The 14,606-nt window shown below is 39.7% G+C and overlaps 1 protein-coding gene across 1 annotated transcript in view; it reads right to left on the bottom strand.

Moving 5' to 3' along the window:
* Positions 1 to 14,606, bottom strand: part of SH3BGRL2 (SH3 domain binding glutamate rich protein like 2) — a 287,777-nt gene that overhangs the window by 60,479 nt on the left and 212,692 nt on the right. Inside the window, exon 1 of the mRNA XM_012471793.2 lies at positions 3,161 to 3,333. Within this exon, the coding sequence (XP_012327216.1) occupies positions 3,161 to 3,205 (45 nt within the window). The 5' untranslated portion in view covers positions 3,206 to 3,333. Of the gene's footprint in view, positions 1 to 3,160 lie in introns of the transcript that reaches the window.

Here is a 14,606-nt window from a genome sequence, read left to right on the forward strand (position 1 = left end):
AGAACGTTCCTGCAAGAAGCATGTGTCCTTAGGTTATACTTTACTACCTTTCCTAACTTATGTCCCACCTGTAAACTCCTTGGAGACACAGATCACACCTTCTATTCTCTGGCTTCCCAGAAGACCAAGGACAGAGCTGGGCAAACAGAAGACTCTTAGAAAATACTTGTTGAATAAATAAATGAAATAATTGACTGATTTCAATGTTTTTAAAGTAAAAAGTCATATTAACATGTTTCCTAGACAAAGTTACTAAGACTTCCCCTTTCAGGAATACATCCAGAAGAAATTAAATTGTAAAATGACATGTCTATGAATATATTATTTTCTTAGAACTGAGAAAAACAATGTCCCTACAATACAATGTGAATAAACAGCAACCTGGTCAGTTGAGTAAGTAATCAGATTTTCAGGTAACCGTAGCATAATAATGTGGCATTGCTTTTGTTTCCTAGTAAAAGCTGACTCCACCTGGAGCCAAGGAAGACAAAATAGGAATATCTTTTGGTGTTAGCTATTCCAACTGTTGAAGCTAGAGAGCCTAGAGGGATAGGAATAAGATAGGATGATTTTCTCTAAATAGATTGTTTAAATCTATTAATGATTGAAGTGGAGCATCTTTTTGGAAATCCCTGGGACTTACTTGGCTAAGTCTAATTCTGGTCACATTTCTTCCTTGGGGTTTAATAAACTTCAGCTAAAACCAAACTGACTCGAGAATCAAATTATTTGTTCTCCCATGCACTTGCTGTTCACAGTTGGGTACCAAATGAAACACTACCAACAGTCAACCCAACACTGCTGGAGGGAACATATCATGGCTATGCCACCAAAGCTTAATATAGCTTAATGCTACTGGCCCCATTAGCCTCACCGGCCCAAGAATTGATCTAAACATCCTCATTAGTTCTTAGAAATAATTATTCTTGCATATGAACATAGCCTTAACATCACTAAAAGTATGGATATTACAGATGAACCGTGTACTGATATGAGAGATAAAACTACAATTGGGGAGACTTAATGAATAACTGTGTATTGATAAAAGATATAACTGAGGAGACTCAACAAACAAGGATTTTCTAAAACCTGAAAAGACTGGGTCTTCAAACAGCACCAACATTAATATAGGTAATTAGTGTTTCTGGTCTGTAAGCATGTGGTAACTGAGTATGTCTTCTAGCTCAAACGAAACATGTCAGAACACATGCTATGAGGTACGGCACTGGGGGATCTAAGCCTTCACAGTAAAATGCCCAAGGAAAGAAATTCACTTTGAGACTAATAGATAAGTATATTGTTCAAGCAAAAGAAGCTGTTATAAGAATTCATCCACATTTACTCACCTGGCGAAGTCAAAATACTTTAAAGCTAGAGTGCAATTCTGAGTTATTCATAAAAATCCTTCATTTTACAGAAGAGAAACTCAGGTAAATATGAGGCACCTTACCCATGCTTACACACTAAAACTTCAGGGCCCACACTAAAACTTAAGTCTCTTAATTTTAGCTCCATGTGCAAAACACAAAACATTACATTTAAAAGTTAAAAAGGCACACAGCAGGCAGGCAATAAACATTTGCTAATGGCACTGAAAAAACAAGGACGTGGAGTTCCCAAAGTATCTCAGTATACTACGTACTAATAGAATAAGCCAAGTCATTACCTCGACTTTGTCTGACTTGCTCAACGTAGTCTAGGCTTTATCTCTTATGGAAGGGATGATAAAAATTATCCCTTCCGTAATTAATATAATGCTACAGGGAAAATTATTGAACCATGCAAGTCGGTGGTGAAACCAAGAGCTTTGTAGCACTCTTAGTAAGGAGTGCATTTGAATACATCTACCCTTGAAACAGTACCAGTTTGCAAACACATCAAGTGTAGCTTCATAGGGGAAATCTACAAAAGGCAGGGATGACTAAGCAACCCAAATAGCTAGAAACGTCAGAAACTGTCGGAAGTCTGAAGACCCCAACATGCCCGCACATAAGGATAAGCTGGAATTTCCCATCTATTGTTTCTAGTGCAAATGGGGGTATGATCGTGTTGGTTTCTTTTTAAATAAAAAACTTCAGTGGTTTACAAAGATTTTCAAACAGTATTTTATTCTATCCTCCATTCCACCCACTTAATAAATTTTGAGACAATATGACTAAGCTACTGGGCAGGCAATTGGCCAGACCAAACTTTAAGCAATCTATAATGCACTTTTTGATGTTACTTGATTATATATGTCACCAAGGAGGCTCGAAAATCTATAGTTCAACTCTTGGTTAAGGAAAAGAAGTCTCAATAATCATGTAAAACACATGTGCTATGTGCCTTAGTGGGCTGTCAAATACACTACCGAATTTTTCCTTAAAGTCTGACATCTCCACCTATTTAACTTTCCTTCCTTTTTTTTTTTTTTTTTAAAATCAAGAACATCCACCAAAGAGAATAACTAAAAATAATTAAATTTAAAAATCACAATTCATCCATCCCCAGGATAAAATTTACCATAGCATTACACATGGAAAAAAAAGTGTGCATACACACACATTTACATAAAGATGTAAAAATATTTATGGAACCCTAAGAAAAAAAAATGACAGTGAAAGCAAACCACCCCGGCACAACAGGACAAACCTGGTTTACCATTCTCTTTGCGCAGGTATAAAACTAAAGAAATGCACTTGCTGGCGGGGAAGGGAGGACGAAGAGCAATTCCAACTTAAACTTGTTTCATTCAGGACCTATGTTAACAAACCAAAGCAGCCGAAAAGGTACCCGTGCAAAACATAACCAGCCTGAAGGTCCCAAATACGGAAGAAGTAAACGAGGGGAAGGGGCACCCCCGAAGCTCTTGAACAACCCGGTCCCCAAATTTCCACGCCACACAACAGGAGCTGGGGGCTTCCCTCGGACTCCATTTTCAGGTCGCGTTGTTTGCCTCTCAGGCCACACAGGGTGGGCATTTGGGTGAGGCCGGGGTCCCCTATCCACCTTTCCTCCCCGCCCTTTTCATTGTTGTCGGAGTGTGATGGATCACCTGCCGCGCGCGGACTCCCGCGGGCAGACGCGCTGAGCTCCAGGACGCGCAGTGACGAGCGCTGCGCGCCTCCCGCAGAACCCGCGCCCCGCGACCCCAACCCCTGCCCGCCCCCACCGCGCTCACCGCCACGAAGCCTGAGGAGGAGGCGATGAACACGCGGATGACCATCCTCTCAGTGCGCCCAGAACAGAACACTTGGCCCCGGCTCCGGGCTGGCGCGGACACAGAGATGAACCCGGCTCAGCCGCCGCCGACGCCAGGTAAAGCGCTGCCGTCGGGGAAGTTCGCTGGGATCCGGCTGGCTCCCTCTCCCCGGGTGTGCAGATAAAAGCCCAGCGCCGCCCGGCCGCAGGCTGAAGGGGAAGGAGAGAGCGGAGGGAGGGAGCCGGCTGCGGGGCGTGATGGGAGTTGTAGTTTGCGTCTCTCCCTGGAGCTGCTGGTGGACTGAGCTTCGCCAGCCCCCTCCTGACAGCGCATCGATCCCGAACACGCGCAGGTGGCTGGAGGGGAGCCACGAGCCGGGGAGAAGCTGTGAGCTGAGTTGGCAAGAATCCTGGCTTGACGAGGAAAAAGCAAACTAGGCAAAAGGGCTTGGTTCAAAGTCCAAGCTTGGGATCTGTATTGTGGTTTATTGGTTTGGAGCATCCACACCCAGAAATGCCAACAGCCACGATCGTGCAGCGGTCACACACCGCCTCAGCTGCTGCTGGCTTACCTGGCAAGCCCTAGCGACTTGAAGCAGGGGGGATCGGCGAGCCGGGTGCTCGCGAGGTGCGGGCGGTGGCTTTGGCTCGCTTGTTTTTCCAGCAGCTCTGGAGATTGCAGAAAGGTGATTCTTTTGGGTAAATGAGAGGTCTGCTCTTGTCTGTAGACACTGAAAATTAGAAACCGAGATAGGAGCACAGCCGATATTTTATTTTTCTTAGCAAAACTGTAATTGTAGTAGGAAAAAATAAATTCCAAAAGAAATTGGAATCCTTCTATCAACACTGGAAATCAGGACCCCACTTGCCCCACCCCTACCCTACACAATGGCTTCGCTTCTGTGCACCTAATATTTATACTTCAGCCAAATCTGTGCCTTTTTCAGAACCGCTGCACATTCCAGCGCAGTTTCCCAGGAGGATGCTATTAAATAAAAAGCTTTTATATAGTTGCTAATGTTTAGGAATAGTTTTTTAGCAAATGCTTTCTGTTTGACAAAAGCTCAAGCCTCTCTCAGAGTTTTGTTGAAAGGAACCAGTTTTCCCTGCTGTACTGTATTTACTTTTTTCCTTTCAGCACGGGAGTTTAGCAGAGATCTGGGAACAATGTTAATTAAGTAAAAGTAAGAAATTAGATGATGAGGCTTCTGGCTCTTTGATAAATTTCTTGCACAAAGAGCAATCATTGTGAAGTACTTTTTACAGCACTAAATTATGAAATTAGTGCTCTAAATTCACAATTATGAATATTTCAAGTTTATAACCTTTCCTTTTACTTATCTTAAGCCATTTCTGTAGTAGGAATCTTTTTTAAATTTCCTTCAATAACAGAAGAAACGATCCTAATGGGACTTTCTTATTCGTGTTTAAAATTTTAAATAGAAATTTTGCTGTCTTTAGTATCTCTCAGCAAATGTACTTTAATTTTGCTACCATAAATGTGGAAATAAATGTTTATAAAATAGAAAATAATTTTCTTAAAAGTAGATACTATATTTCCTATATAAATGCAAGTCTTTAGGCCAGGCACGGTGGCTCATGCCTGCAATTACAGCTCTTTGGGAGGCCGAAGCGGGCAAATCACCTGAGGTCAGGAGTTTGAGAACAGCCTGGCCAACATGGTGAAACCTCGTCTCTACTAAAGATACAAAAAATTAGCAGAGCATGGTAGCATGTGCCTGTAATCTCAGCTACTCAGGAGGCTGAGGCAGGAGAATCACTTGAACTCGGGAGACAGAGGTTGCAGTGAGTCAAGATCACTCCACTGCACTCCAGCCTGGGCAACGGGGCAAGGCTCTGTCTCAAAAAAAAAAAAAAAAAAAAAAAACAAATCTTTATAAAAGTCAGCATTTTCTTCAGTTTGGAACTATTCAGCTATGAAGATATAGTTAAATTTAACTAATTGGAACCCAGAGCCTACTCTGAAAGGTACAAGAGTGGATAAAAAGTTGAACAAGTCATTTTCTCAGTCAGCAAAGCACCTGCTGTCCAGGAAAAAAAAAAAAATACAAATACAGAAATAGTGACAGAACAAGACACACTGTACCAATACAGTGTTGTATGGATGTAAAGGAAAAAGGTATCCATTATAGAAGTTACTTTAAAGATGAGTAGAATTTCTGTCTGCAGATAGGGAAGATGCAGGGTGAGAATATTCAGTGTGTGGGAACAGCAAGGAGTTGGTTTTGCTTCAGAAAGAAATATGAAGGGACTAGTAGAGAACAATGCTGAAAAAGTAGGTTTGAATGAATACCAACAAAGGACTTTCACTGATTTATCTGTTCAGCTCCTTGGGATTTTCTGGCATCTGATCCTAGAGGTTGTAAGGGTCCCAAAAGCCCTGTACATACAGCAGGACCTAAACGCCTGACCACAGCTTATTGATCTAGGAGTGAGCACATGAGCCAAGCAAGACCAGGCAACACTTTTACCCTAAAGATTCAGAATTGGGACTGGGAAAACGAGCTTGAATTTGTGACATAGAAGCTCAGAGCTTCCAACATGAGAATCAGAAAAGCTGAAGAAGCTGGTCAGTAGGAAGAGAACAATAGAAAATTGTAACAGAGTTGGATATAATAGCTCTGAGATTTAGAAAGAGTCCTAACAATAATCTAAGGGTCCTCAAACTATGACCTGCATGTCAAATGCACTTGGCTGCCTGTTTTGTAAATAAAGTTTTACTGAAACACATTCCTCCTGATATTGTCTATGGTAGGCTGACAGAGGTCCTATGGCCCACAAAGCCTAATACATTTACATCTGGCCTTTACAGAAAAAGTTTGCCAATCTCTGATCCTGTTAAACCTGTTCATATATCCCTGCTCTTGAGGGCTGTGTAATATCTCTGTATCTGTAAGTTCCTCATCTTGCTTAACTGATAGGAAATGAGTTTTGTTTTATGGAACCAAAAGTGCCCTGAGAGGTTCATAAGGATTCTGTGTACAAATGCATTCTGAGAAATAGAAGGATATACTCAGAACTATATTTCAAGAAGAATCCTCTATTTTTTCCACCCTGAATGAAAGGTTCACCTTTAGACCTTATATGCAGGAGAAAATGTGTTAGCAATCCAGGAAAACAGCAAAGCCAGTATAGAGTTGAGACCCAGAGTTAGTAAACAAAGTGGAAGAGTAACTGAGAGCAAAATGCAATCTGAGATATAAGGTAGAGGTCCCAGATCAGCACCAGGTTATCAGACCACAGGGAGTATTAGATGCCAATTTGACAAATAAGGTCTACAGATAAAACGGGTAGCCGAAACTGAAAGATAAGACTCAGAAAATTGAGCAGGTCATTAGGCTTGAAGGAAGTGGCTCCTGTGTTGCCTAGGACTTTATCCCCTTTACAAGTCCTGATAGACCATATAGCTAGAATGTTTTAAAGTAGGGGTTCTTGACCATTTTTTTGTGTGAGAGTAAGAGGAGTGCCAAGGACCCTTTGTAGTCTGATGAAATCTATGGCGCTTTCTCAAAAAAAAGTTCTAAATATGTAAAATTTGATATAAGATTACAGAAACTATATTGCAAAACAATTATCAAAATATTAAAATTTTGTTATGATAATATGTATGCTTCTTTATTAATATATTAAATATCAGGATCAAGTGCTGGATCAAATGGCCATCGTGATTTTGAAGTAGTAATGGGAAAAGATAAAATTTTGAGATACTTGCAATAGTTGGAAAATACGAAAATGCCTGTGATTTCTGTCGGTGACAAAGTCAGTGTTGCTGCTATTACAGTGGCTTATTAACTACATTCATAATTGAAGGAATTGGTAAATTTCTGTTAGAGTTTAGTGAAAAGATAAAGATGTGATTTTTTTCTCCTTCAAGTCCATGAACCCCCAAAATTCTATAAAGTCCCTTTAGGCAGGGGGTGAAGGGAGATCCAAGAACCCCAGGTTAAGAAATCATGATGTCTGAATGTATCTAAATCTACAGAAGCCTATTATTTTGCCTAAGGAGAAGATACAGAAAGAGACAAGAAGGAGTCATGAAGAGTCCCTTGGAGATCTCCTACATTTAAAAATTAGAAGAAGAACAAGGAATTAAAAATAGCAGAGGAGCAATCAGAATAGTACAAAACTGAAAGAGTATACTGTCACAGAAACCAAGAGAAGAATTTTAAGTTTCAATATGTAGAGACTATCTAAGAATGTTAGCTTAAAAGTCAAGAAAGATTATATTGAAAATAGAGACTTTTCTTGGTCAAATTTCATCACCTCCATAAGCCTCAAGTTTCTTTTCTGTAAAATGAGTATAAATAATGGCTATCAATCAATATTCTAATGACAATTACCCTTAGGATATTTTTAAAGTTATGCTGTATAGTGCCTGTCAACCCACAGCCCATCTAAAGGAAACTCTCAGGCTACCTGGTCACAGATATTTAGAATATTTGGACCACATTTGCATACTTCCCACAGTATGACCTATTGCAGCTTGAAAGTAATTTACAACATATGTGACCAGGTTTGAAAATACATGGCGGTCCTTCAAATTCCTCTTTTAGGAATTTATAGTTAGAAAATTTAAAGACTAAGGCAGTTAGCAATAGAATAAAGAGGGATGGTATGAGGCTGGGATAGAGTTGGGATGACCGGTTTTAAGCAAGTTGAGGCAATGAGGGGATTGAAATGAGTAAATAGAGGAAGCCAGTCTGTGGCCTGGGGGAGTGGAGTCACTATGTAGTGAGCAGCTGAGACACTAAAAGGAGGCTGACAGCTGTGTTGCTTCCAGTCTCAGTGTTCATGAATCCAAGTCTTCCATGGCTCCCTCCCATGAGCTGATGTTTCATCCTTTATCTTGAGCTAGTTTAAGTGGGTCTATTTTCTAGCAATTATTAAATCCTGACCAGAATACCCATGTAAAGCATGGGTAGTAAGTCATGTTTTTTTAGGAGTCAGGCAGGTGACGTTGATTAGAGAGGTGAGGAAGATCCAAGTGCACATATATTCATTTCGTGCAAAGGGTGGGCACCATGAAGACTGTAGCAAGCTGAACAGCACCTCTCATTTAGGTTTTTGTCTGAAGTATTCTGATTTTTTAATGTTGGCTTGGTTTTTAAAAACCGAGCCCACTAAGCTCAGGTTTGCTCACTAAACTCACTATCTACAAGCACAGCCCTAAGGTCCTCCAAGTTTCTCTCCAGTGTAAAGCACTGAGCCCAGTGGCACCTAATAAATCCACAAAAAAGCATTAGTAGTTATTATGGTAATAGTTTATTATCATTACTGACCATTGTGAGAGCACGTCCAGTAGAGGGGTGGAGACAGAATAAGCCAGACTGCAGTGTCTTGAGGACTGAAACCTGATGAGGTAGTAGAGGCAATGATACATCCTTCATTTCTCCTCTTTGGAAGTTTGTTGGTAGAGGGAGAAAGGGCAGAAGCTATAGAGGGAGTCAGGGAACATAAATATCCTTCATTAAGGCTTATCTACAGATTAAAGAGTTGTTTTTAAACAGTTTGAAGTCTCAACTGTCCTGATTTTATTTTTATTTATTTACTTATTTAGAAACAGAGTGTTGCTATGTTGCCAAGGCTGCTCTTGAACTCCTGGCCTCAAGCGGTTCTCCTGCCTCAGCCTCCCAAAGTGCTAGGATTGCAGGTGTTAGCCAGCACACCTGGCCCAGATTTTAAATTTAGAATGGAATTAAATCTGACTGATAATTTTATTGTGTTAGGGCTGCCCCGTTCTTAACAGATCTTAAACTAATATTACTTGGCTTCCCAAAGATTTAACTTTTTAAGGGACTTTACAGTACCCACACCATGCTTGTCACAATCACTTTCCTATTCCAAGTGGTTACTCCATCAAAGCTGAGTCAGCACCTTTGGCTGTTAGTGGGTGACAGATTTGTGGGAGAGGAGGTTAAGGGAAGCGGTAGGTCAGAGGGATTAAGGAATGGGGAGCCTTACCTGGATAAATGTCACAGCTACATGACACTATATGACACCTGGTTTAACTTGCCAATACCTCATCTTCCTTACTTTCCTAGTTGTTGCAGGGCTTAATAGAGATGATGTATGTACAGTGCTTTTTGACACCATGCCTGGCACATAGTTAAGACTCAATAAATGTTAGGTATTATTAATCCTGTGAAATAAATCAGGGAAGGGCCTGCATTTGCACAAAGCATATAAACCCTATAAATATTTGTTTCATGTGTGTGATTTTAACTTTCTAAATAACAAGGATCTGGTTTTGAATAAGCCTCTTTATACAGTGCCATGTTCAATTAAAGTACTTAACAAAATCTTTTTGGTGTTATTGAAGTTTAGATGCCATAATTAAGATAAAAAGAATATTCGTGAAATGAAGCAGCAATAAAGTCAAATAACGCAGCTTGAATTTCATAAAAAGAGAATTTATCTACTGCTTTATGTTGCTTCATCAGGCCAATTCTGTCTATTCTTGATCAAATAAAATCTTAATTAACAGGAACTATACTAACCAGTCCCTGAATGAAATGGAACTTTCAACATTTATGATTAAGGGAAGGAAGCAAATTGTGTGTGTGTGGGGCGGGGGGCGTGTATTATATATGTATATATGTATATATGTGTGTGTGTATATATATATATTTTTAATAGAGACAGGATCTTGCTGTGTTGCTCAGTTTGGAGTGCAGTGGTGCGATCACGGCTCACTACAACCTTTACCTTTAGGGCTCAAGCAATACTCCCACCTCAGCTCCCTGAGTAGCTGGAACTACAAGCATGCGCCACCACACCTGGTTAATTTGTATTTATTTATTTATTTATTTATTTTTTGTAGACACGGAGTCTATGTTGCTCAGGCTGGTCTGGAAGCCTGGGCTTAAGCATTCCTCCCGTCTTGGCTTCCCAAAGTGCTGGGACTACAGGCGTGGGCCATGGAGCCCAGCCAGGACATATTCTTGAATCAGTTCACATTCAACTCAACCCATAGGGTTCTTTATCCTATCTGACAGGGAAAAAAAAAAACCTTTCATTTTCCCAGCACCATATTTATTTCTACTGGAAAACTCTGCAAACTGAAAAAGATAAGAGATGAAAGGGAGGTAACTGACACAGCCACCATCCTGCAACTATAAAAAGGAAGCTTTGAGATCTGCTGGTAGGTAACCACTGGATAAACCAAAGCCCCTTGTGTGTAGTTCATTTCTTGCAACTATATTCACTCAGTTTCTGCTAGATGCTATACTAGATGCTGGGGATTCAGCAGTAAATCAAACACAATCTCTACCTTCATGGAAATTATAGCCTAATTGGGGAAGATGATACTGAACATATTTTTATAAGTATGCTTAGTGCATAAAGGAAAAGATCAGATATTGTTTTTTGTTCTTTATTTTTATTTTGTTTAATCTTGTAGGACCCTCCTAGTCATCTTTTTTAAGTTAATATATAGCATCTAATTCTAATGGTTAATATATATCATCTATATATTAATAAAAAATATTAATTATAATACTTTCATGTTTGATTGATATACAGATGATATATATTAACCATTAGAATAATATATATAGATATATATGATATACTATATATAGTATAGATGATATACATATGTTTTTCCAAGACTGCATTCCAGGTCAGGAGATGACAACACTATAACAAAATAAAGATTTGATGTTGATTATTGCTGAAATAGTTCTGGGCAATGCAAGTTACAGGGATTTCTAATACTCTACATTTTGGTTTTATTAGTTCACTACTTTGTAAATTATGACCATATTGCAATAAACATAAAATTTGCATTTAGGTTATTGTTGAATTCAGAAACTATTATGATTCCTCATAAATATACTACTAATGAGTTTACAGAATTCATTATAATTTCTCATTATGCTAGGAATAAAGTCCATCTAAAATAATTGCAATAGAGGAAGTATAAGAAAATGTTTAATATATCTACAATTAGAGAAAATGGAAAAGTCAGGTTAAACAAACAAAGTGTTATTATTTGTGTAGCAATTATTTTTATTATTCCTTTTCCCGTGATTTTGAAGGGCCTACTAAATGGAAATTGTGAACATTTGCTTTTAGTGCTTTTTAATACCTTAAGCCACAAAGAGTTTGAAAAGAACAATGACGTTTTCACCCTTAAATTTCTCAAATTTTTCCTGAAAGTGAAATCAGAGTTGAGAAAAACAGGCACCTTAACATTAGCTTACCACTTCTTTTCCTCGGTTCTTTGTGTCTACCTCCAATCTAATTCATTCAGAGGCAACTCACACTGCAGTTATCACTCGGCTCTATATTGCAATGAGAGTCTTTGGGTTTAAATAGCAGCTTTCAAGGGGAAAGCATTTTTGCATTAAATTGAATTAGATTTAACAATGATGTCAGGGAATGACACTTTTCTATAAATTCAACTTACCCTACTCAGAAGCCCTTATCTGACCCAGGTATCATGAACTTTATGACAAAATGAAGCACTCAATAACAGCATTTTGTACTTCCCATGTTAATTGCCCCTGACTGTTATCAGACATGTATTTTTTTTGAGGCAGAGTCTCAGTTTATCACACAGACTGGAGTGCAGTGGCACGATCTCAGCTCACTACAACCTCCGGTCCCCGGGTTCAAGCAGTTTTCCCACCTCAGGCTCCCCAGTGGCTGGGATTACAGGCACGCACCACCATGCCCACCTAATTTTTGTATTTTTTAATAGAGACAATGTTTCACCATATTGGCAGGCTGGTCTTGAATTTTGCCCGCCTCTGCCTCCCAAAGTGGTGGAATTACAGGCATGGGCCACCACGCCTGGCAATCAGACATATTTTTAAAGCTTATTAAGTTCTTCATGCCCAAAGAACAATGTAGTGAAATGCCTTATTTTACTTTAACCAGTTTACATTTGCCTAGAACACATAGCTTTTTAAAAGACCATTCTGCTCAATTCAGTTTATTTGTTGAACACTTGCTCTTTATCAGTAACTTATCAAACTTTCTCTCTTCAGCAATTTGCATTTCTTTAAATTGTAAATAATTAATTTTAAAAACTCATTTCTCAAAACCAGAAAAATATTAATATGTCCTAGTAATTCCTAAAAGCTAATGACTTAAATAGCTATTCAATACAGGGGGTATCAAACAACTTTAATTTCATTTATGAAGTTGTTAATATATACTAGACACTGTACTAGATGCTGGAAATACGAAGATTAATCAGAGAGGTGTGTGTTAGGGGATGGGGTGAAACAGTTTTAGCTAGCACAAACTGGAATCCTGGGTAGAGGCACAAAGGTCATGAGTGAGTGGTTGTGTGAGAACCACGCAGAGACATAGAATCTGGGGCCTTTGAAAAGAATCTTTGAGGTATGATCTAAAGTTTACTTGCAATATGTATCAATATTGTTCTGGTTAGATAGTAAAGTAGAATAAGTAATAGTTTAGGAAATTAAAATCTCATCAGTGCCTATTTTCTTACAATTTGCTACATTTTGCCTCTGTTCCTCAGTTAAGAGTAACAATTGTCTATGTAGTCAAGGTTGTGGGCGGAAGGTGCTGGAGGAAATGAATTGTGCAGCACTAAATAGCAGCCTATCAACCTAAAATGAAGACAGGTTTCCTGTTTCCAAAATCTGCTTCTGTTTCCATATTAATTGATATACATGCAGCTGCAATTTTGGCCAAATCTGACAAATTTCCAACAGCAATAGTGACATCTGATTCCTTCTTTCTTTCTGTGTTTTAATTTTTTTTTTGAGACGAAGGTTTGCTCTTGTTGCCCAGGCTGGAGCGCAATGGCGCGATCTCCACTCACTGCAACCCCTGCCTCCCGGGTTCAAGCGATTCTCCTGCCTCAGCCTCCCAAGTAGCTGGGATTACAGGCACCAGCCACCACACCAGGCTAATGTTTGTATATTTAGTAGCGACAGGGTTTCACCATGTTAACCAGGCTAGTCTTGAACTTCTGACCTTAGGTGATCCACCGGCTTCAGCTTCCCAAAGCGTTGGGATTATAGGTGTGGGCCACTGCGCCCAACCGACATTTGATTCTTTCACATAGTAAGATGTGTGCAGGGAGGTTAAACCAAGTTTATTACATCAGTCTAACAATGTCCTTAAAGCCCACAACACTCCACTTTCCATTCTGCCACCTTCAACATGATGCTCTTCCTTGGGCTTGTTACTATCTCATGGTTGCAATGTGACTGCCACAACCCTCAAGTACCACATCTTCATATCATCATCCCAAATACCAAGAAAGAAGAGAACAAGCAGAAAATATGGTTTCCTCTTATCAGGGAGGAAGAGCTTTCCCAGAAGTACTCCAGCAGACTTCTTATATCTCACTGGTCAGAGCTGGGTCACATGGTCATCTACAAGGGAGGCTGGGAAAATGTTAATCAAGGAGAATGGGAGAGCCAAGTTGGGTTTAGGTATGTTATCATTCATTCCCTGGGACTGAAACTGCTGGGGTTCTGCTAACAAGAAAAATAATGGGAGATGAGTGGCAGCAAATAGTGATAGCTACAGTCATTTGATTGGTGCAACCTTGGGTGAATTACTTAGCATCTGTCTTGGTCAGCTTGGCCTGGTATAATGAAATACCACAAGCTGGGTAAGTGATAAACAACTGGAATTTATTTCTAACAGTTCTGAAAGCTGGGAAGTCCAAGATCAAGGCAGATTCAGTGTCTAGTGAGGGCTTCTTTCCTGTTTCATAGATGGCATCTTCTTGCAGTGTCCTCACATGGTGGAAGGGGCTAGCTAGCTCTCCAGGTCTCTTTTATATGGGCACTAATCTCATTCATGAGAGCTATACTTTCATGACTGAATCATCTAGAAGCCCCCACCTCTTAACATTGTCACATTAGTGATTAGGTTTCAATATATAACTTTGGGGTGGGGAAGACACAAACATTCAGACCACTGCAGCATCTGTGCCTCGATTTCCACATAAGCAAAACTGAGATAGTGATAAAACCTAACTCTTAGACCTGGGATGTGAATTAAATGATATAACCCATGCCAAGTGTTTGAATAAGTGCAAGGTACAAGGTCAACACTCATAACTATTAGCTACTAATGAAAAGAGGCGTGGCCAGCCTCGGTAGCTCACATCTGTAATCCCAGCACTTTGAGAGGCCAAGATGGGAGAATCACTTGAGGCCAGGAGTTCAAGACCAGCCTGGCCAACACAGCAAGACCCCCAACTCTATTTAAAAATTAAAAAAAAAATTTAAAAGGCACCATATTTCCCAAAGTGCTTGATTAACACCAAATTCCTCAGATTCCCTGGATAGCAAGATGTGCAGAAACAAAATCGGAAAACTTGACTTCCAGTTCTCAGAGATAATTCTTTCCACCAGACTTGTGTCTCTAACAAAGTTTAGATCCTTTCTATTCTTCTGTGTGCTATCCTC

The sequence above is a fragment of the Aotus nancymaae genome, unplaced genomic scaffold (genome assembly GCF_030222135.1).
Source record: "Aotus nancymaae isolate 86718 unplaced genomic scaffold, 86718_ANA_hifiasm-v0.15.2.pri h1tg000040l, whole genome shotgun sequence".
In the NCBI taxonomy this organism is placed as follows: Eukaryota; Metazoa; Chordata; class Mammalia; order Primates; family Aotidae; genus Aotus; species Aotus nancymaae.